The 22,960-nt window shown below is 44.9% G+C and overlaps 1 protein-coding gene across 2 annotated transcripts in view; it reads left to right on the top strand.

Moving 5' to 3' along the window:
* ADAP1 (ArfGAP with dual PH domains 1) overlaps positions 1-22,960 on the top strand; it is a 61,629-nt gene that overhangs the window by 9,586 nt on the left and 29,083 nt on the right. For both annotated transcript variants that reach the window (XM_074885866.1, XM_074885867.1), the window contains exons 2-4: positions 1,293-1,423; positions 2,947-3,038; positions 13,802-13,884. In XM_074885866.1, coding sequence (XP_074741967.1) covers positions 1,293-1,423; positions 2,947-3,038; positions 13,802-13,884 — 306 coding nt within the window. The remainder of the gene's footprint in view (positions 1-1,292; positions 1,424-2,946; positions 3,039-13,801; positions 13,885-22,960) is intronic.

Genomic DNA, 22,960 nt, shown 5'->3' on the forward strand with positions numbered 1-22,960 from the left:
TGGGAAATGGACTTTGTCTTCCCTAGGGTGTGCTGGGGAAGTTTGATGGCCATCCCCATGGGCAGGGGCTGGTAGCAGACCTGTGCAGAGGAGCTGTGTTGCCCCACACCAGCCTGCTCCTGCTCCACTGACATAACCAGACCATTAAATATGTATAAGAAGGAGAAAGCACATTCCCTTGCTTTTTATAAATAATTGCTGCACTGTGAGGAGTGAGTGTTTAGTGTAATTACTGCAGGGGAACAAACAAATGATGACTGTGTGAGAAAGGAAGACCTGCCCTTACCCCTTGACAGCCCGATGCAATGGGGCAGCTGGGGGGCTCCCACCCGTGTGGGTTTGGGGGAGGATGGGGCGAGGAGAGCTCCGTTGGAAGGAGGGGAAGAATTTAGTGGCTGATTCGGTGACTTGCAAGGAAGCTCTTTCTGCTGGGGCGCAGCTGGAATAGCAGGCTCTGACATTTGCTAGTCAGAGTTCAAACAAAGATCCCTGTATCGGCTTTATTTGCGAGGCAACGCCAGGGACACTGGTGGATGTGTCCTGCCCCCGGCCCCTGCCCTCCTCCAGTTCCTCTCAGTCTCCTTTGGGCAATGCCTCTCCCAAGGAGGAATTTGGAGGCGAGGGACTTGTGTTTAAAGTGCTTTGTGTGAGACGTCAGCTCGGGGCTGTAAACAGTGAGTGGTTTTGCTCAGAGAAAGTACAAGCTGCCACTGGCAGCATTTTTCCATTAAGGCAAGGGCTGGAAACCTCCTGGCATGGAGGGCTGTAGTGCTGGGCAGCTGTAGCTGTAGGAGGAGAGTCTCTTTGTGGAGCACTCCCACTGTGGAGAAAGGAAAAAAAAAATAAAATAAAAAATAGCAAAGCAAGGGAGCAGCATAGCGGTTTCTCTGAGCTGTTTGTTTTAATTGTGCAATTTCTGTTCCACTCAGTGCTTGGGTGGGATTTGCTGATGAAAGATGGACATTCACCTCTTTTCTTCGTGTGAGCATGGAGTGAGTTTTGGAGGTCTTGGGCATATGCAGTTGTCTGTATATCGGGTTTTTGTGAATAACAGCTGCACTTGAGAGTGCAAATCTGTTAATTGTTATTTTAATATGTATTGCTATCAATATAAACTAGCACATATCTCTGTTTTGCTTGTATATTTATTTGATGCCTTTAAAATCAGGGAACTCTGACCTGGTGACTCCTGAACTCCCCTGGCATACCCTGTCCTGCCCCGTCTCTCGTTCCTCCTGCGCTGAATTCAATAGACCAGTCAAGTGCAATTCTCTCTTTCCTTTTGCTTTCAGACCCGGACTGGGCATCCCATAGCCTAGGGATTTTCATCTGCTTGAATTGTTCAGGAATCCATCGAAATATTCCCCAAGTCAGCAAAGTGAAGTCAGTCCGTCTGGATGACTGGGATGATGCTCAAGTGGAGGTACGTGCATCTGAGACTTGGAGTACCAGTGAGTTTGGGTTGCTGCATTTTACCAGAAAAGCTGTAAACCCAAGTCCTTTCTACAGATGCCACACAAACGTAATTTCAGAAAACATGTCTAGATAATTCCTGAATGTTGGAATGAGGTCTGTGATGCTGACTGAAAAATGGAATAGCCGTTTCACGAAGAGGTTGTGATGGTTTCCTCCACCCCTATAAAAATGTCAATGAAATACAGCGTGTAAAAATTACTAATTTTAAATTAATTGTCTCCTCCTGTTTTTTACATTACCTCTAGCCAAGACTAGGCAGTAGACTAGACCTCTAGTCCACCACGCCTGCCCAGCCTACCTATTTCTGGCTTTGTTCCACTTAGGGTTGAAGACTTTAAACTCAGACGTTGAAGAACTGAACCTTCACAGTATAAATTCTCTCTATTTATGCCACACACCTACATAGGTTTGGGTGATGTTGCTAAAGGCAAGCCTACCCAGGAAACCTTTCTGCTTTGACTATTGGTGTCTTTAAAGGCATGAAGAACACTACCAGTCATTGATCTTTATCTTGTAGGTTGTAGATTTGAGGTTTTTCTGAAAGCCACAGCTCATGGAATCATGTGTTTTATAAGAAAAATAAGCCTTTATGTTGCTTGGATTTTCCCTTCCCTGATGTTTTTGAGAATAGATTGAATATGTAAGCTTGAGAAGCTCAAAAACATGAAAATAATGAAAAAAAATTGCTTAGGGAAAAAAAAAAAGAAAAAGCTTAGCTGCTTGCTGCTTGTTATGCTTGTATGCTTGGCATTTGATACAAGACAAAATGTATTTAGCATGGCTGCCTGGAAAAGAATGATTTTTTTACACTTATAAAGTGACTTTCATTAAATAAAATATTTGAATTGGGAAATGTGTGGTTTTGTTTGCAGAGTTCTCAACTAACCATTTGTATACAAGATCAGAAGGAAAGGAGGGCTGTCAGGGCAGATAGAATTTTTATTTATTAAATACTTCAAGCTCCATTCTGAGATTGCTGGCATGGCTTAGCAAAAATAAAATTATCCTTTTGGAACAAGCAAAGAACATATTGTCGGAGACTGTTACCTTGCTGGAGCCATAACACGTGGAGACTTAAAGTGAGTGTCAGGTTTTGCCCTCTGGTTACCTAATTTCTGTGCTGGATTCCCTGGGAGCCATCTCATTCCCATGCCTGCAAGTGGGAAATGCCACCACGTGCTGCCTTCTGCTCCTGTGGGGATTGTGCACCTGGGACTGGGACACGGACTTGTCCCCAGTGTCATATTAAGCTGGGGGAGCCCTGGCAATAATAATCAATATTAATTTCTGAGCCCTGGTTTGCAGGCACAATCTTTACAGCGTCCCTTCTGTGCCCATTCCTGGGGAAACCTCTCAGTAAGCGAACAGAGGCCCCATCCCAATAATTTTATTACTCTGTAGAAGCAAAAGAGGACAAAGGAAAATACCATTATGATTTTTTAATTCTTTCTGTTTTTTCTTTTTTTACAGTTTATGGCCTCGAATGGAAACAATGTAGCAAAAGCAAAATATGAATCTAAAATGCCACCGTTTTATTACAAGCCAACATTTCTTGACTGTCAGTAAGTAAATACCTTTGCTGGTAAACAACATTTACTTGTTTGTGCAGCTGCAGCCTCTGTAATATTTTACTTTTAGCATGATACACTTTTTTTTTAGCCACAAAGGAGGTTTCATTTATAAAAGGCCCTGAAAATCTTTTTTCTTCTGCATGCATATGGTAGAGTTTATACTACGTGTGGGATCTTATTTAATAAGTACAGTTGAGATGATGCAGAGAAGTCAATAGTTCGTCTGTTCCCCAGACTCTTCCAAATTTCTAAGGCTAAAAATGCCAATTTCTACCCATTGATTTCCTCTGCCTTTTCAAATAGCCCTTCTGCATCAAAAAAGAACTTGCTTATCTGCTATATGAGATGCTAGGTTACTCAGTGCAATAATGCTGGGCTTTAGTGCCACAGTGGTGGATTTTCTTTTTTTGCCTACAAATAATCTCCTCCATGAAGGCAAGTGAAAAGGTATTTTCTGTCACACAAAGAGTAAACCTCCCTAGTAAGCTGGGGTAGACTTTGTAGACCAAGAGAGCTGAGCAAGAAGATGAACTGAAATTGTTTTTTTAGGGTCCAATCCTGCAGAATATCAAGGGGGGGGTTGTATCTTTGTGAAACTAGTCTTTACAGAGGGTCTGGAGGGCATAATTTCCAGAGTCAGTTCTTTAGTATTAACAAACCAGTGAGTACTGGTCCATGAGATCCCTCTCAATATTGCTGCTTTAGCTGGGTGTCACTAGTTAAAGAGGGAGGTGTGGTTCGGTGGCGTGGCAGTGATGTGCGAGGCTCTGAGCAGCCAGATGATGTATTTGAGCATCGTAAGAGGTGCCCAAAACAGAAGTACTGGAAGGGTTCGTAGGGTTCCCTGTGTGAGATGTTAGCCTTTGGGTAGGAAGGCCCTGCTGTGTTCCCCAAATCTGAAATCATACTGAAGGTGGGCCAAAGTGTTCATGAGTACCTGTGCTCGTTCTCAAAGTGACTTTGTTTTAATCTTCTTGTAATAGCTATTAAAAGAGTTATTGTCTTCCTATGTCATGCAAAATGCCTTTTATAGTGAAGACAAAAGAGAGCACCTGTTGTGCCTGTGAAATATCTCAGTGGTGCATCTGTTACCCCCTATTTGATGATGCTCAAATGCTAAATCTGGGAGGGCCCAGGTACGAGTGGCGCTGCCTGGCCTGACAATAAAAAAAAAAAAAAGCATCCATTTATGCAGTGCTCCCAGATCTTAGTTTTGATCTAAAATGGCTTCTGGCAGCAGCTTCCACAGTTCTGACAAGTACAGAAATGATTTGAGGATTGGCAAAGCCACTGTGTGTTGTGGAGGGGCACACTCTGAGTGTGTTGTAATTATCTTGCCAGGATTATTTTTCTCCAGGATAAAACTGCCTCAGCCTTTTACCTTTCCTATTACTGGAACACCTCTGCTGTTGTGGAAGGGAGCCCAAGGAGAAGCCACTGGGAAGGTGCCCTGAGCTGGAGCAATCCCGCAGGTTCAAGGGAGGAGATGGCGCAAATGCAGCTGAATGTGGCAGCGCCGTTGTTTATTTTTTTCCTTCATTTCAGAAAAACAGCTTCAGCAAAGTGAGGTGTTTTGTTTTGGTTTGTTTTTTTAACCCTGTCTCTCCCCAGGCAGAGAGAGGGAAGGGCCTGTATATGTTTGACCATGTTGGGAGTTTGCGACCTTTTAGATTCTCTTCCCACCTGAACTGGTCTTCAAGCATCACCTCTGGGTCCTGGCCTAGGGAAGGTGGAGAAGATGCTTCATATGGGTTTTCCTGGGGACTCAGAAGAGCTTGTGTGGGTGAGGATCTGAAAGGTCAGGGCTGTGATTTAGTAATGACTCATTTTTGAAAAATAGCGCTTCAAACCTGGTGGCTGGAGGAGGTGGAGGGGACTTGCCTTGTGACAGTCAAGGATGAAACCTTCCTGCTCCTGCCTGTCCACACTCAGACAACAGGATTGCTGTTCCTCCACCTAACACAGGCCAGGCTTCCTACTTTTCTTCACACTCTGGGCACGACATTAATCCATCATCTCCACGCACAAAATCTTGCCTGCCTCTCCCCTGACCAGCAGACCTGGCAGCCCAAGGACAGATGTATCCTGTTACTGCAGAATTTGGTGGCCAGAGTTTTCTGATGCATGTCTCAACATCCCCATGGGGTCTGTGGTGCCCCTTGTAGATGGCCCTAGCATTCTTCTCATCCCTGTCCATCCACTGCTGCTTGCATCTTTCTGTGTAAATAGATTGCACTTCCTAAGATGGTGCATCTACAAAGGGAAAATCACTGATAATTTCTGTCTTGCTTCTCCACAGAGTTGGGTTGAAACAAAAAGTCTTTTGTCAGAGTGTTATTCATGCTTACTTCCTCTGCCTTCTCCTTAGTGTCTTTCTGATACAAGGAGAAAGAAGGGTGCCCCAAGCTCTCCATGCTAGCCAGACAGCAGGAGAAGTTGTTGGCTCTGCCAGGAGCTGGGAGGTGGATGCCATCCTTGGTGAACAGACAGCTTTGGTGAACTGTTGTGGTCCTAAGAGATCCACTACCACATCTGTATCGCTGAGCTCCAAAAATTCCAGTCAGCTGTGTTATTTTGAGACTTGCATGTACTTGTGATGTTAGGAATGGAGAAGCAAGATTTTTCACCTAGTTGTCGTCGAAAGGAGAAACACAATTGTAGGGGATTTTGATTTTATTTACTCTTAAGAAGTCTTAGTTAAATTCCATTAGATGTTGCACTCCAGCCATAGCTGCTGTTTTCTCCTTACAGGGCGGGGGGCTCTTTGCTATTTGGGTTGTTCAGGAGCAGACTCTTGGTTCTTTTCCACACCCCATCCCTGCCCGAGGGGGTGCAGAGCTCATGCTGAGGGAGCCTGGCTGGAGGTGGGGCAGGTGCCTCTGCAGCTTGGGGCGTCCTGAGAGCTGGGTGCAAATCACACCCAGCTCTCCTTGCAGAGGTCAGGCTGAGAGATAGTGAAAGCTCGCCCTGCGGCTCAGGCAGCTTAGACACCACAAGCATTTTCGTTCTTTCTGCTGTCGGGCTTGCAGAAAAGTCTGTGGCTGGTTCTGTGCTCGGTTGATTTGGCTTCCTTTGGTAGTGCAGCTTGGGCTTTGCCACTATGATATTTTCCTTCCTCCATCCTGCGGTGCAGTTGCACTCCAGGGAGCTTTGCCGAGCGGTGGCTGAGCTCCAGCCACGGCCCTGTGAAAGCTGCCTGTGAGCTCACAGGGACTGTGCTGGTGCTGGGGCGCCCGCTCTATCCACAGCCCTTCTTGATGCCCGTGGAGAGACATGTTGCTGGGCATATAGCCTGTGAGAAACATGAGCAGGAGGGTTGAGGGGTTTTGTTGATGTTTCTTTTGGTTATTGATTGATTGATTGGGAAGATGAGGCAGGGCTAGTCTTCTTGCAAGCGTCTGGGAGACCAATTTCTGGCTCTTCTGTGTTCCCAACTTGTGCCTGTTTTGCCCTGGGACAATTTTCAGCCTGAATGCCCTGATTTCTGAACTGAGCCTGGAGTTCATGTAAGTGTTCTCCAGCACTGCTGGGCCTCTGCAGTAGCAGCAGGGTGCATTGGGATAGATGCAACCTCTTGCAGTAACAGATCTCCCTCTGACATTGCTGCAGTATAAGCAGCTGTGGGTACATTCCATGTTGGGAATGTTTCGAGGATGGTGTGCCAGGTTGTACTTTTCTTCCTCTAGTTAGATGCGCTCTGTGCCTTCCAACAGATGCATGCTGAACAAGAGCAGGGGAGTGCTGCTTTTTAAAGGGGTATATATTTAGCTTTCTCCCCGCCTCGCTGCAGTCCAGTCACTGCAATAGCATGAGTTGTTCCCAGCTCACAGCCCTGGGTTGCATCGCGATGGATGACACCTCCATCCAGCACTGGCACCATGCCGTTGTGTGCCGACCCACATTCTGCAGCATCAAGAGGTTTTGATGCTTCTGGTTAAAACAACCTGCGCTGGCTGGCTGCACTGGCTGGGCAGGCTTTGTGGGAGCTGCCCCCAGTCTCAGCGCAGCAGGATGCTGATGTACGAGCTGTAATAAGGACAGGCTGTTTGTTCATTTGAAGCTTCTTAATTTTATAATGCTACTTCTGGAATCCCTCTACTTCGGTTGCTTGAAGAATTGTGAAGTTCAGAGCAAGAAGGAAGGAGTGCTGCAGTGCCAGCTGGTCCTTTTTTCTTCTTGCCTACAATGTTGTGTTTGACTCCCTGGGAAATAAGTGGTGTTTGTCTGCTGCATCTGGCTTCTGCATCCTCCAGAAACCCCATTGTGGCTTCCTGGCTCTGTCAGACACTTGGCGAAGGTTAGAGAAGTTGGAGAGGTGCTCTGGAATTGCCCAGGGAAAATTTACTGGCTGTGCATAGGCAAAAAAAAATCCCAAAAAAAACCCACCGGAAAAAAAATCCCCTTCTGTCCTCTCCTCTCATCTTCTGTCTGCCAGCAACTTGGCCCATGCATCAGGAGCAGTGGGCAGGGCAGCCAACTTCTGTACCACTGGGGAGTTCCTGAGGCTGAAATGAATTCCAGACTCTGGGATGCTCCTACACCACCACAGCATTGGCCCAAAGAGCCTTGGGTAAGTAACTTAAACCACAAAAACCATCTTTGGATGATCATGAGTGGTCATGGCCCAGCTTTGTGCACTGCAGCAGCAGACCGAGAGCTGTAAAACAGCCTTTTCTGGGGCAGATACACTTCAAGCACATGGCTGAGTTTTGAGTCACCAGTGAGCAACAGGGGTAGTATTGCTTTTGAGTAAAAGCAAAGGAAAAAGGCTTTGTTCATCCATATGCTTGGCTGAAAACTGATAGAAAAAGACAGAGACAAGGTTTTGCTGGGCTTTTGCAGTACTGGAAGTACATCCATGTCCCTGCCCAATACTTAACGTCATTTTCTGTTGCCTTTTTGCTTGATTCGGGAACACAGAGCATCGTTCTGTGGAACTGCGTATGAGCTGCAGTGCATTGCTCCGCTCCTCTCTGTGCTTGGATAAGTGGGAGCTACATCTGCTCCTTATGTAGAACACTTAAATATACTGACTGCCAGTACATTTGAGTCCCTTGGTAGGAAAAATGGGGCAGAATGAAATGGCATGAGTTGTACTGGGTGGTTGACTTATCTGGAACGAGATGAGACATCAGTCAGGGAGAGGGTGCATCCCAGCGAAGCTCGTATCTTGAGAGTCACCTATATAGTTGTCTGAAGAACAGTTATTAGCAGAAGTGTCTCATTGTATTACAGTACGATTAAAATGTAGGGAGAGAAAATTGCCTAGTAAATCCCTGGATTATTTGTTCTTACTTTATCGTTTAAAGTTTGGTTCATTTGGTAGAGGAGCTACCAAGCCCACCACCTCAGTCTGGTGTCTGAAGGTCTGTCTGGCCCCCTACCATACATCGGGTATAATGATGGTCAGGGATGCAAACTTCTCACCTGGCCTCCTCTTCCTCTGCAACCTCCTTTTTGCTGGTGCTTTATAGATAAACTTCTTTAATGCTTAATATCCAGAGGGGTAAAGTTGAGTGTTTTGCTCAGGCTCCTACTTATTAATAAGGGTCTTCAGCTTCTACATCCATGGCTTTCAAGAGTGCCTGATGTCTTGGGTGTAAAGCAACATGGCCTCTTGGAGTGGCTGCTCATCAGTTCCTAAGTGATGGAGCCTCCTGTGGTGGCTCAAACTGGGCACTTTGCTTCGGGAATTCTTTGCTTGAGCATCGCCCTGTCGTCAGCCAAGTACCTGAGACCTGTCTGCTCCTTCAGTCCCAGCTGGCCACAAGGTCTTCTCTGCTTGTTGTACATTTTCTCTTTGTAGTTAGCTCATAAGCCTGTTAATTCATATTGATTCCTTTAATTTCCAAAGGAAATTACTACAAGGTTAAGATAGTACCGACACAGGCTGTTTCCTACATGTTTTTAATCTGTGTTTAGTCATTCTGAAAAACAGCCTTGTGGTGAACTGGACCATGCATGTAAAACAACCAAACAAAAAAGGAAACAGTTAGCATTTTAATTGAGTGTGTTATGATTTTGCATACTCAAATTCAGCTTTAGCTTCTTCAAATCCATAATGCAAGATTTTTATGCCTTGATAGTCAAAACCCCTGTCTGTTTGCTCTCCTCCAGAAGCTTACTGTTGGTCACTGGTCTTGGGGGGGTGGATGGCACATCAGTCTCTGGTCTCTGCAAGCCGAGATGATGCACAGAGTGCCTGGAAGAAGCCGCCCAGCTGTCTTATGCCTCCACAAAGCCGTTTAAAAGCAAGTCCTCACAGCGAGGACTTAGCAGATAGGAAAAGATGCGGAGGCAGAGCGTGAAGCTAGACAGGCTTTTAGTCTGCGCTGCAGTGGCTCTCCTTGTAATCTGAGCAAAAATTTGGACTCGGACTTAAAATTCCATTAAAACAGTTGTTTGACGGAAACTTGGCATAGCTGCGTCCACAGAGCTGCCTGTGGAAAGCAGATTGGTTTTTTTCTGGAAAAACTTCTGACAAATTCCAGAAGCTACAAATTTGGGTTTTGGAAATGGTGTTCCTGGCTGACATTAATTTCTTTTGTCTTTGTTGGACTCAATGGAGGCTCACAAAGATACAATCAGAATGTGGTAGCGGATGGTGTTTGATGTCTTTTGGGCCACTTTCACCTCTGGCTGGGGCTTCTTGTCTGTCATACGTCTCCAAAAAGCCATCATAGCAGCCATGCAGCATCTGTGGTGTGTGCACTGCAGTGCGTCCTAGGAAAGCCAGCCCAGCTGAGGGTCTTGGGTAACAATAAATTGGAGACTATAAATTTGGCTGGCCAGCACTCCTCCACAGAGTGCAATGAAGCCGTGCAGCCACAGTTTGATATTAAACTGCTTGAACAGCTTTTCCAGTGGTGTTTTTTGCTGCGAGCGAAAGGCTTTGAGTATATGGGACCAAGATAAAGCTGCTCCACTGGCTTCTTCTGAAACCTTCCTTGCTGACCCTTTGATGACAGAGAACACTTGTTTTCATGTGGGTGGCCAGGCAAGGAAACAAGCACCTAAAGTGAGATTTGGAGCCCTTGGTGTTGGCAGTGCTTTGTTGGCCTCTGGACCTGCCATCTCCCCAGTGCAGACCAGTCCTGTTCCATTCGGGGGTCAAATTTTCCCTTATTCTGTTGGAAATGTGTTTTTTCCTTATGGTTTTTGTTGTGGTTTTTTTTTTGTTTTTTTTTTTTCCTTTGCTCCCAGGTTTCTATCTTGATAATTACAAAGACCTTTCTGTTCTAATTGCCAAAAAATGACACATTCCCTGTAACTAGCAGCCTGCCAGACTTTAGGTGGGCTGTTAAAGCTTTTGGAGTTGATCCCAAAAGCTGTGCATCTCCACAGTTTAGGAATGATGCACTTATATTTTTCTAACAAACACGAATGGCGTATTTGCTACATTATCCTATCAACAACAGTGCAATAAAATACCATGAGACTGTTGCTACAGTCATTTCTGTTCACAGAAATCAAAGGTGGGGTTTGGATGGAGGGTTTTGTATTTGGCATGTGATGTCCACCCCAGGTTATTTACATACATATTCACCTCAGGAGAAACATTTCAACTAAAACACAGCAACAGATGTTTAAAAGGCCCCTGAAGGCATACTTGAAATGAAATGGAGATCAGGTCTGAAGTTCACTGAAAATGGTGAAGACTGTATGGCTTGAGGGACCTCTGGATGGTCCCTGCCCTCCAATTGCTCCCATATCCCATAGACACCAGGACAAATTCCTGCTCCTGTTTAAATTCATCCAAGCTGTGTCAGTGAAACTAGGGTTTAATGCCAGACTCAAAAGCAGCTTTTTATGGTAGGATTGCCTCCAGTCTGTGAGAGTGAGTGTGGCCAAGTCCCTGTTCAACTTCTTTGTTCCACTGAAGGGAGATGCTGGACTCCTCACTGTCCTTGTTGGGTTTTTGTTTCAGTTTCTTTTGCTGGAGTTGTTCTGCTTTCTATAAATAACCACTGGAGCAGAAGCTGCAGCTACTGGCCTTGCACTGAGTTGTCCTAACTGTGGGCTGCTCTTGGTGTATCTTGGTTTTTTTGGAAATTATTGCTGAAAGAGCCTGGGTTTGTAATGATGAGGAAAGGGGAAGCACATGTGAGCTGTCAGAAAGTGTTTGCTGTGAGCTGGGAAAGTGGCACAGCTGGTGTCCTGTCTGCCGTGGGAGTTGCGATTGGAGCCACTCGTGTTCTGGCCCAAATGCTGGGAGAGGTTATCGAGCACATTTTGCACCTTCTCAGGATATCCCTTTGGGTGAGGAGCCTCACAGCTGCCCAGTTTATGCTTTCTTGCACAAAAGCTGGGGACGTTTTGAACCACCGCTGTTGACAGCGTCATGGGAAATAAGTCACTGCAGAGCAGTGTTCCCTAAGGCGTGAGACCAGCAGAGTGTATCTCTTGTACTGTCTGCATTATACAGCAAAAGTGTTTTCCCACTGCTGTACATGAACCTTAATTTATACTGTATTTAAACATTTGTACTGGAAGGCTGACTTTCAGAGACTCAGAACAGCTGCAGCTCCTGCTGAATCCACTGAAGTCAGCTGGAGCTGAGGGTGGTGTGAATTTTCTTCCTTCTAGTTAAATCCCTAATCGTCTTGTTGAAAAGGTCCAAGTTTGGCTACGGTGATAACAAGCTCTCTGCAACAGCCGGGCTGGAAAAATTGCAAGAAGGGTAACAAATTTAAATATTTGTGCTGATTTTATGTTTAAATTTTGGTAGTTTTGTTGATGAGCAGCAGAAGTATAGAAACAGGCAATTAAGTGCTACCTTTTGGGTCATGAGTCTTCTGTGTTTGCAGGCTACTGTGATGTGGATATCAAATCCAGAAAGAGTATCCTGCTCAACCCAGAAGAGCCCCCTTGTACACTTCTACAAAATGCATCTGAACCTCCTGAGATGAACTGAAGATGGGTTGTACCCAAAACCAGAGCGTAGCACAGGGTGACAGCAGAAGGGAGATGGGTGTTCATCTTCAGAGTTCACAGTCAAACTTGCAGATGTGTGTGTAACAACTAAAGATCAGTCATGAAAACAGGAACAGAAGGGGGAAAGGCAGAGTTGGTGCATTATTTCTGTTACAGCAGAAGCTCACAGTTGAGTTTTGGGTGCAGGGAAGCTATGGTGCTCCTTGAGCCTTGAGGGAGAAGGCTGGTGCCCCAACCAAGGAGATGAAACAATGGATGGGACAAAATACATGTAATTATTTCCTCCTTTACAGCCAGGAAACTGATTACAGCCACAGTTTTCGTTGAATAATGTCTTGATGAATGTGTTTGCTGTACCTGCAGATGAATTTTCATAAGCAATGTTTGTATGCTTATCTTCTTTGAGCATTTCTGGAATGTGTCTGCTCAAAAGATAGCATTAAATTTCCATAGTCAGCAAAAAAAGAAAAGGTAATTAAGCATATCAACAGTTTTCATTGGTGGAGAAGTTGATGTGTTGAAGTGTGATGGGTTTTACAGAGCATGCCCAATGCTGGGGGATCTTTTACTGTCATCAGTGTAGGCCACTTCGAAATGTCTGCTGTGAATCTGGGATGACACATACCTTTATTTCTGTATGTGATTTCTGCCTGCTTGGGCTATTTAAGGTTCTAGGGCAATTAAGAACTAAGTGCAGTTAAAAATGGTTTGAAGCAATTTCTAGCATATTCTAGATCTAAACTACTTCATTAATTCCAGCATTCATGTTAAAATAAAATAGAAAAAAAGTATTTATAGCCTTTGGGGTATCTTTTCCTTTTTTGGAAGTTACGGTCTTGGTGTATAAATCATTGGTATCATTTTCAACATGAAAGGTAAAGGACTTTGTAATAGACACGTTTCCTGCCTTGCATCATGGATTTCTTTCTTAGACTTGGCAATACAGACTATTGGGTTTGGAAGAGCTCTGCCAGATGGGTTCTCACTACCCTCTGCTGTTTGGATCCTGCGTTCCACAGGGCTCAGCCCTCACATCCTTACCCAGCCATGTTCTTCCGGTCTTTTTCACTTTTCACACCCTAGTTCCTTCCAAGAGGTTAGCTAGGGCCTGGGATATGACTGTCCTACGGCCCTTTCATTTTGAAGAGGTCACCTCTCACTTCAATTCCTGTTGCTCTTAGTTTGGGAGATGCATGACACTCTGCAGCAAGCTCCACGTTCACCGAGTCACAAATGTCACCCATCCTTGAGCTGGGCTTCCCCTCCTTGTTACAAGTATAATTTTAACCTGACACATCACAATTTTTTTGAATAGCTGTCCATGTGTGACAAGGAGACAATATCTCTGCAGCTTCGACTGCCAAAAGGCCATCATGTACATGCATCACACAAGGCATACCCGATTTCTACTTCCATATCGATAGCTTCAGGGCAAAGATTTTTCTTTAGTATGCAGTTTGTTGTTTTTTTCATTTACTGATCCCATTTACTGAAGAATGTAGTCTGAGGAAATTAGGTTTAAAATCATTCATATACTGAGGGAATTTTGTACAGAGGCTGGTTAGGTGGGTGGCAAAAGGCTATTCTGCTAAATCTGTAAATTTTATTAAATAAGTTTCCAATAAAATTGGATGTACAAAGAAACGATTTATTGCTGTCCAACAGTAGACAGAAGAAACACTTGACTCCAGACTGTACAATGCAATTTTTGGAAAACTTTTAAATCACACTTGTATTTTGATTGAAGAATTAATGATTCTGGATTCTTCCTTAGTGTATCTTGGACCATGTTTCCTTTTCTCTCTATTTTTCTTTTCCAGACTGCTGCGGGAACAGTGGATCAGAGCCAAATACGAACGAAAAGAGTTCATTCACAGTGAGAAGCAGGAGCCTTATTCTGCAGGTAGTGAAAGACACTTTTGGCAGATAAGTTTTTTTATGTCCGGGACCTTCCATTTTTTTGTCTCTGTTTATATGTTCTTTTATATTGATTATTGCTCATACGTCACTAAGTAGGAGGAGAAAGTGTAGTCTTTTGGGGAAAGATCCCTCTTGGCATTCCCTGTATTTGATTCGGAATATTGGGAATCTTAATAGCTGATGGAAATAAATCAGTTATCAAGAGTCTTTCTTGTGACTTCCATGGGCTGTTCACCAACAGCAAGTCAGATATAATACCAGCGAGTTCATTTCTGGTAGCGTGAGGCATGAAGCTGGATTGAAATGGAGCTAAAGGTGTTTGTCTCATCAAGGTGACTTTTGCTTTGGGAGGATGAAGTAGAATTATTAACATGGTTTAGTTAATAATAGAGAAGTGTGTCAGGTCCCCCACTCTTCCCAAATCTCTCTTACTGTCTCTCCACAATACTTCAAGTGGCATCAGTGGGACCTGGTCTCCTTGTAGTATAATAAACACACAGTGTTTTGCAGTTGCAGAGACCCAGCACATGTGACAGCTCATTTCAGCACTCCCAGCATGATGGGCAGAGTGACGGTGGTCTTGCAAAGGGGTGTTTTAGTAGAGCAGTGGATCGGATGGTTTTCTTGCAGAAGGACGGGATTTGAAAAGGAGATGCAGGGCTCAACTGTGTTCATTGTGTGGCTATGCCAGCGTAAGGACCAGCAAGAAAGTGCATGAAATTAGCTGGGTATTTCTTTGCTATACGTAAGTGGCATTTAATTTATTCTGCATATTAAGTAGTTGACACCAGCTATGTGCTTGCATGACTCTGGGATAATTCTATTAGCAAAGACCATGTTACAGATGAAAGGTTAAAATATTATTTTCATGCTGCTTTTCAAGACTAGTAATAAGCAGGTAGCTCCAGCAGTTTGTTGTTATTAAAACCACAATTAAAATCTTATCTCATATATTCTCAATTTATGTTTAGACCTTTCTGCTCTGCCATATTGTATACATGAGGCATGCTCGTGGTGTGTGTGGGGGGTATCCATACTCATATATAGTACATTGTGCATGTTTTTATTTTAGATTTTCAAAGCAGTCTGCTGGAGTTGGACATGTTCTATCTGCTAACGTGTGTATAACTTTCACTCAGGAATAGTGTTTCCGATTTATACCGTGCAACTTCTAGATACAAAAGCTTGGATTCAGCTAGGTACTTCAGGCAAATGCATAATTTTAAGCACATGATTAGTCCTTTCAACTCCAGGAAGAGCGTGTACCTGGTTAAAGTGAAGTAGGTGCTTCAGTGCTGTGTGGGAAGAAGGGGCAGCGTGTTCTAGCTCTCTGAAAAATATTACAGGAAGAGTTCAAATGGGAGTTTATTTTAGCAGTGTATTTTGTAGGTGTTCTTGAGTAATGTGACTGCATAATATTTAACTGCATGGTGAAGTGAAAGGGTTTTCTCCCCTCTCTGAAGTTCAAAAACTATTAAATGCAGAATAGAAGAGAATGGGGTAAGCCATTTCAAATGATCAGTGCTCTTGGGAGGAGGAGGGGGAGGGAAGGGAAGGCAGACTGGTGGACAACTTGCAGGTTGTATATGAATGCTTTTAGGTTCTATATTGTCTTTGAGAATTGTACCATCATGAAAATCCAGCACAGGAGCTGTGCAAATGACCTGTGCAACTGGGATGTCATTTGTTGATTCTTCTGGGCAGTAAATTCTAAGGGGAGCGTTGGCCAGGTGGTTCCTCCTTAGCATGACCAGGTTGGTGTTACAACAAAACAAAGCTGGGAGGGACACACCAAACATGCGGTGCCAACTTTTCCCTCCTGCTGAACCCCAGGTGTGGTTGCATGCCCGTACTTCACCCCGTGCCAAATGGTGCTCCTTCTTTTGGACTGTATGATGTAACTCAGTTGATGGTGCTGTTTTCAGCTCCGGGGCTGTTACACCTGGAGTCGGTTGTTTCCCAGGGTTGTGGCTTGAGAAGGGAGCCCAGGGAAAATCCTGTGTCCTGTAGGGAAGCAGTATGCTGGAGATCATAGAATCATTTCAGTTGGAAAAGATCCTTAAGATCGAGTCCAACTGTTAACCTAATATTAACAAGTCCACCACTAAACCATGTCCTCAGCAGAGATGTTCTCATGTGCATTGGGACAGTTGGGTGAAATGGGGGTGTTTCATCATTGTGTCGTACGTGGTGCTGGACCACCAGTTTGCCCAGCTGTTATAGACCAGTGCCATCAAAGCTGGTCTGAGCCATGCCATCCATGAGCCCTTCAAGACAGACTGGAGCTTGTTGCTTGCAGAAGAAGCTCAGCCACGCCACACGTCCCGGCTCTGCCCTTCTCGCTGCTTGCAGGGGTCGATACAACTTAGTGGCCACACCAGTGGTTTGGAGGATTCACCCTGTGTGGGGTGGACCTCCTGTGCCTCATTATGCTGGGCTCAGCACAACTGGGAACTACAGAGGATCTGGGCCATTGCTTTCCACTAATGACCTCTTGAACTGCCTGTGAATGTGCTGAGGTGGGACTGACACAAGGACACCCTCCTGCATACCCCACATCCAGTCTGTGTCTCACTTGAATGTATGTATATCTCTTTTTCTTTCGAATGCTGTCTTAGACCATTTTTTTCTCACCATTCTGAATTCCCTGGAGGGGTGTTAGGTTGCCAGTTTGTAAGCATGAAACATTTTGTTGCTAATAGAGACATCGTTATCCATTTTCTCATGTTTGTTGGAAGACTTAATTCCATTTTCCAATCCCAGGGGCAATTTTGCATTCTGATATTTGTTCAATAATTGCATAAAAAATAAGAAAATGCTATCTTTGAATAGTTTTGAGCAACATCCTTTTCCAGGCAGCCTGATGAAACCCTGGTCAGAAATTCAGTGTCTTTCAGAGAATCCTTTGGGGAGAGACTGTCTGGAGCCTGTAGATGCCAAGCAGAAGCTATCACGCCAAACTGACAGACTTAGGAGAAATGAGTCTCGGGACAGGAGTGTCAGATGTGCAGGTCAGAGCTGAGATAGGCAGGCAGGGAAGCCTGGCAGGAGGATGTGGCAAACTCTTGAGCTGCTGGTGGAGAGTATAAATAAGAGACAGTGTGGGATGCAAAGGCAACAGCTGCCCCAAAAGATCTGACATAGCCCCTGAACCGATGGGAAACATCTGCCTCATGAGATAGAGCCCTGCAAGGTAGCAGAACCAGAATTGGATGACACTTTGCACATGCAGAAATCCCTGGGCAGCACTGAACCTTGAGGCCAGCTCCCAAGCCTCTCCCTGGAGAGGAGCCGTGGCTGTAGATCCATGGGTCTTGGTTCAGTCCCTGCATCAGGCGTCCCCTCTCAGGGATGTGCTGTTACATGTGTAGTCACAGTTACCCTCAGGAGAAGATTGCAGTGGAAATTCCTGTAAGGGAATTTTTAGAGTTTCTTGCTTCCCCAGGAAGCCTTGGAGCACAAGCCCATGTGCTGTTCACAGCTTTCAGCTCCTCTGCCCCCAGTTAGTTTTTCAAACTCTGATGGTTTCATTCCTCCAAAAGAGCCGTTGTTAATGAGTGTATTAGCACCATTGATTTTAGTGTGAGGAGCCAGTTTGAGTTCAGATAGTGCAGGGAGATTAGTAAAACAGTGATTAAATGTTTCGGTGATCCACTATTGATTCTTAGATACACCCTTTTATACATTTGAGCTCTTAATTCAGCTGTAGTATGAAAGCTAAATAATTTGTTTGCCCTAGCCAGACTTTATGAAGCAAAACATTATTTACACCCCGGCAATCCTGATTAACACCGTGGTCTGAGTCCCTTCTGCTGGCGATACGTTTGTTGCACAACAGTACAGAATAATACCAGTTTTAAGACCCTCACATTAATGTGTTTCAGGTTGGCTTTATCCATTCTGGTAAATGAACTGGCTAAATTACTGTCAGTCTCTGGCTAACTATCCCTTTTAACGGTGTTTAATGGGGCACAGGTGCTGTATTCTTTTAGAAGTGGACGATGGTGGTAATTGCTGTCAAAGTCTGGATCTGGATCTCAAGGCAATTGAAAGGTTTCATAATCTTAAAAATATTTTGATCAATTTTAAAAAGCTTGGACTGCACATTTTCCCCTGCTGTTGATAGGCAGCAGTTACAGCAATGCTTCCCAAAAGTCTTGCTGCAAATAAAATAAATCAAATAGATTTATTTTAACCAAGGGAGGCATGGAGGAAGCAAAAGGGAACAGTGTTTGCAGGGCTGGAGGACTATAATATTATAAACTGGTCAAGGTGCAGCTGCTCTAATTCATTTCAGGCCACAGATGAGAGAACGGGATGTGCATGTGGCCAAGAGAAAGCAAAATGGAGTCGTTTGCTCCTTGAACTTGGCTTTGGGTCCTGGTGGACCCATCTTGTTACTGCCCAAACGCCAGGAGGAATTGGTGTCCTGGGATGAGCTGAAGCCCAGCCTGGGAGGAGAGGTGGGCAGGGATAACACATCTTTGGGTCTTTGCTTTAACATTAGCAAATGAAGCGGGAGAGCTCTTTAACACCAGGTGTTTAATCTCTTAATGTTTGTCAAGGAAAAATGGCGTAACTTCACCGTGTTAGGACCGTGAAAGCACTATCCATGGGATGGATGGATGTGGCTGGTGCAGTGGGAGAGGGCTGATGGGTATCTCCAGCAACAGACAGAGATGCCGGGCTGTGCAAAGCAGTTGCCATCCTTTCCTTGAAAGCATTGCCTGAGATAGTGCAGCAGTGATTTATATGCTCTTAGGTCAGGGTGTAGGTGCTTCCCAGTGTGACGTGCTTTCCAGCGAGGCACAGGGTAGACTGGGCACAAACAACAGCATCAAGCGCAGCTTTCTGCAACTTTGCTGCAAATGCTGCTTTCCTGTGTTTCTTATAAATAGGCCAGTAAATCCTATTGCTGTTAATTTATCAGATGGTGGAAGAGCAGTCGGGAACAGGAGAAGATTCGCAGTAGGGTACAGCTGATAAAAAGTGCTGCTACCAGCTCTGCATGCCAGTACGATTCCCTTGCAGCAGGACTGGGGAACAGTGGTTTTCCCTCGCTCACAGCAGATGCTGTTGCATATCTTTCGTGTTGAGACATTTGGTTCCCAAAAGCCTTCAGGATGAGAATGCATCATTTGCAAGGGAGAAGAATAGTAAATGCCAACAAGCATCACTGCTTTCATTCTTTAATCATGGGGGGTTGGAGCTCCTCAGCTGATGTAAATTGTCACAGGTCCCCTAAAAAAGGTGGAGAAATTCAGATTTACGCCAGCTGAAGATGTAAACCCTATCCTTCAGGGTGGAAGTTGGAGGAGTCTTTGATTATTTGATTGGCAGTTATATAGTTGGGTGGGATGGCCCGTTGGACTGCACAGTAAGATAATATGGTGTTACTGCAACCTTAGATGGCCTGAGAGCTACTACTGAAGCAACTGAGAAAGCTAGAAGATATAGGCCAGATTTTGGGCATATTAGCAAAGCCAAAGATGATCAGGGCTTTAGGCTTTGTTGGCTTGTATTTCTGTATTTATAACACTATGGACTAGATCTTGTCATTATTCAGGTGAGCTCTAGGTTTACCCAGGTAGTTACAAAGAGCAGCATTTGTCTGAAGGAGCCTATTTGCTTGTACTATCTTCTGTCAACACCCCAAAGATTACTTGGCTTGTATGTTATTTTGTATTTGTCTGCAAATATGATGGCAAAATAAATTATGAGACATGAAAGAATACCCTAAAATAGTAAAATCTGTTAATATGCACTTTCCATTCCATGTGGCTCTTGTATAATTTGGGCAACAGTCTGAATTAATTTTCCCTTGCACTTGCACAGTTGGAAGCAGCTCTGACTGCAAAGGACTAGAGGAAACGCACGGGACATAAATACGTTCTTTCTCAGTGTGAGAAAGATACCCTTATTAGTTCAGTCTGACCTGCAGTGATGTAATGCAGTTTATTTTGGGCCTGATCAGACAAAGCGGTGAACAGCGTTGCAGTTAAAACCCAATTATTTTAACTGACAGACCTCATGCTCTGCTGTCTCTTACCCCATATCAGCTAGCTAGCAGGGAGCTACGAGTGTCAGAGCAACACCGGCTCCGCCGTGTTTTTTTTTTTTTTTACAACCTCAAAAGCAAAGCTCCTCTCTCCTGCTGTGCACGCTGCTGAATTACAGGGCTGAACAGCACCTGGAGAGCAAACCAGTGCTAATGGCAGCCTAAAAGAGCACAGGTTTTATTGTACATCAGACAGCCCGTAGCACCCGGGGGAGTCTGCCAGGCAACCACAGCAAAGAAATAAAGCATTGGTTTGAGGGCTGCTGGTGTCGCTTGCTAAGCCCTTAATGCATATGGTCTTTAAGGAGATGCTCACGCAGAAGGGAGCATGAAGGCATACGTGAACCGTCCCTGTCCCCTTCACTGTGCAAGCACGTGCTGGGCCCGCAGGCTCAGGGGAACAAGGCATCTTCTGTGCAGTCAGCGAGATTTTTATGCTGCAAACCGCTGGGGATAAAGTAGTGAAAGAGAGCATGCTGCTCAAAGGAAAGGCGTTTTCTCCAGCATCCTTTCACATACACATACTTACCTGTGCCAATAAATCACTGCCCTGCAATACAGCCTCCTCAGGCTTGGCTGCAGCTCTGTTGTGGGGAAGGATGGTGGAAGCAAAAGAGAAATTGATGCTGGTGAAAAGGCTTAAAGAAAGAGTCATCTGCGAAGTCTCAGTTCAGGGCACTGTAGCAGTATCAAGGTTGTGGCTGCAGCTTGTTCCCAGATTTGAGCTTTCATGAGAGGTACAAGAGAGGCAAGTGTATATTTGTTTGTTTTGTTTTGTTTTTTTCCTTGCTGTATTTCTGCCTTGACTGGCGTGAATCTGCATTGCTCCAGCAATGCTTGTGCTGGTTTGTGCTGTCTGAGAGTCTTGATGTGAGAGACTGCTCCCTCCCATTGGACCTGCTCCGTGGTCAGAGCATCACGCCGTGGGTAGTGAGATGCCCTTCCTCATACAAGCCCTGGCGGCGTCTGATGAAATGATACTGTGGGAGCAACTTGATATGGGCGATACAAAGCTGTTGTGTGAAACCATCTCCTTGCAAGCGGGGAGAAGTGACATAGGTGCTTCCTATAGCATGCTTTAACTGCTGACGAGGCGAGCATGTTAAGTAAAATAGTTGAACCAAAACTCTATTCTTGCAAAGGCGTTATCAGCTAAATCAAGAGCTGCTTTTAGCACTGGGGAAGATTTGAGCCAGCTAATGTGTGTGATCAGGACAGTAGCCAGCTGCCATATCAGCTTCTCCGTGCAGACCAGCGTGAAGATTATTTCATCGTCATTTTTTCCCAAAATGCAGCCCCCATCCTTGGCTGATGTTCCTGTTTATATTTCCACCAACTCCAGGGAAGCTCTCCTTGCTTTTCCCAGGTGAAGATGTGGGGGTGGCCAAGGTGATGCTGCACTAAGCACTATACAAATGCAAAGCAAGATGCCCGTACAGTTGAGTGTAAGGTAAGAGCAGGCAGATGCAGGCCCCTCAGAGAAAGAGGCAGTGCACCACTACAAGGGTGGTTCTGCAAAAAGCAGGGATGAGGCTGATTTTTTTTAAGTGTGTAAATTATCCCATTGCTTTATAAGCAAGAAAGAGTGGAATGTTTAGCAACTATGGGGAGCTACATCTGTCTGAAAGTGTCCAAGATGGAAAGCCAGAGGGGGAGATGGAGAGACGATGCTCCATGTAAGCTTTGGTTCCTTAGGAAACCGAGCTCACAAGAGCAATAAGAGAAACAACGCAATAAAAGCAACTGTTTCTAAGCTTACCAGCAACGACTTGCTGGGCTTTGACCGGGCACCAGTATGTGCCGTAGGAGAGTGTGGCGGTGCAGAACAAGGTCATCTGCCCAGCTCACCCCTGGACAGCAGAGCCTTGCGAGGCACGGGGTGCACTGGTGTGTGCAGGAGCATCCCTCTGCCTTTTTGGGGGGTGGGGGTCTTTGGCTGGTTTGGGTTTGGTGTGTGTCTCAAATAATCTACCATTGTTTCCATGCTGTGCCTGAATGCTGGCGTGGTTGTGGGTGTGAGGACGGGTGTACCTGGCCATGGTGCAGGGTGGTGCACTACCTGACGAAGTATATAAATACTTTAGCATTTATTTTTTTTCCCCCCCCTTCCACCTTCTCTCCCTTCCCCCAGTCCCTTACGTGCTTACATCTCCTCATGATAAAAATAGCCTTTGGTGTCGACGCGGGGCTGAGCAGAGCCACTGTGGCTCTGCCTGCCCTTTGTTCGAAGGGCTGTGGCACAGACCTGGGGGCAGCCCCCATGAATGTTTAATTCCGGCGCAGATCTGATGACTGATGTGACTGGCTTTGCAATAGCAGCTCGGAGCAGTTTTTAATTAGGTCGTAAACACTTTGTTAAGAAAAATCGGTTTATAATCTCTGCTACCTGTTCGGTGTTTTAAGTGGTGGAGAAATCTCTGCAGAGCACTTGCAATGGTTTGTATTAGTGTACCCAAAGCCTTCCCCCAAAACCTAGTGATGGCCATGGAGGCATTTCTGGTGAGAGCAGTGAGATCTGAAATGTCACTTTGTAAACATTAAGTTACATTAGACTTTGAATATCAGAATAAAAGTTCTAGAGCCACATAATACTGCAAAACTGTAAGTCGCCTTTAAAGCCCAGCCTGCATTATGTGTCTGTAAAGTGAATAGTACCATACAAATAAAGAGGTTGTTTTTTCCCCTCATTCTGTTTTTTTGCTGGCATGTTTCCCATAATGCCAGTGACTTGCCTCTTGATTTACACCATATATAGAAATTCAGAAAAAGCCTAATTATAACTGGCTCTTCTGACATTTTTTGAGTTGAACTTCTGAAAATGCTGGCTACATCTGTAATCTTGATCCAAAGATCTGAGTTTTTCAGGAGTTTCTGTGAGTGTAAATCTCTGTTTAACCCCAGTGCACACATGGCTGAATGGCAAAGAGAGCTGTCAAAAACTTTAGCAGGCCTTGATCTTAGTCCATAGAGAGGGATTTTCAATATAAAGAAATCAGTTAAT

This window comes from Strix uralensis, chromosome 16 (genome assembly GCF_047716275.1).
Source record: "Strix uralensis isolate ZFMK-TIS-50842 chromosome 16, bStrUra1, whole genome shotgun sequence".
Lineage (NCBI taxonomy): Eukaryota > Metazoa > Chordata > Aves > Strigiformes > Strigidae > Strix > Strix uralensis.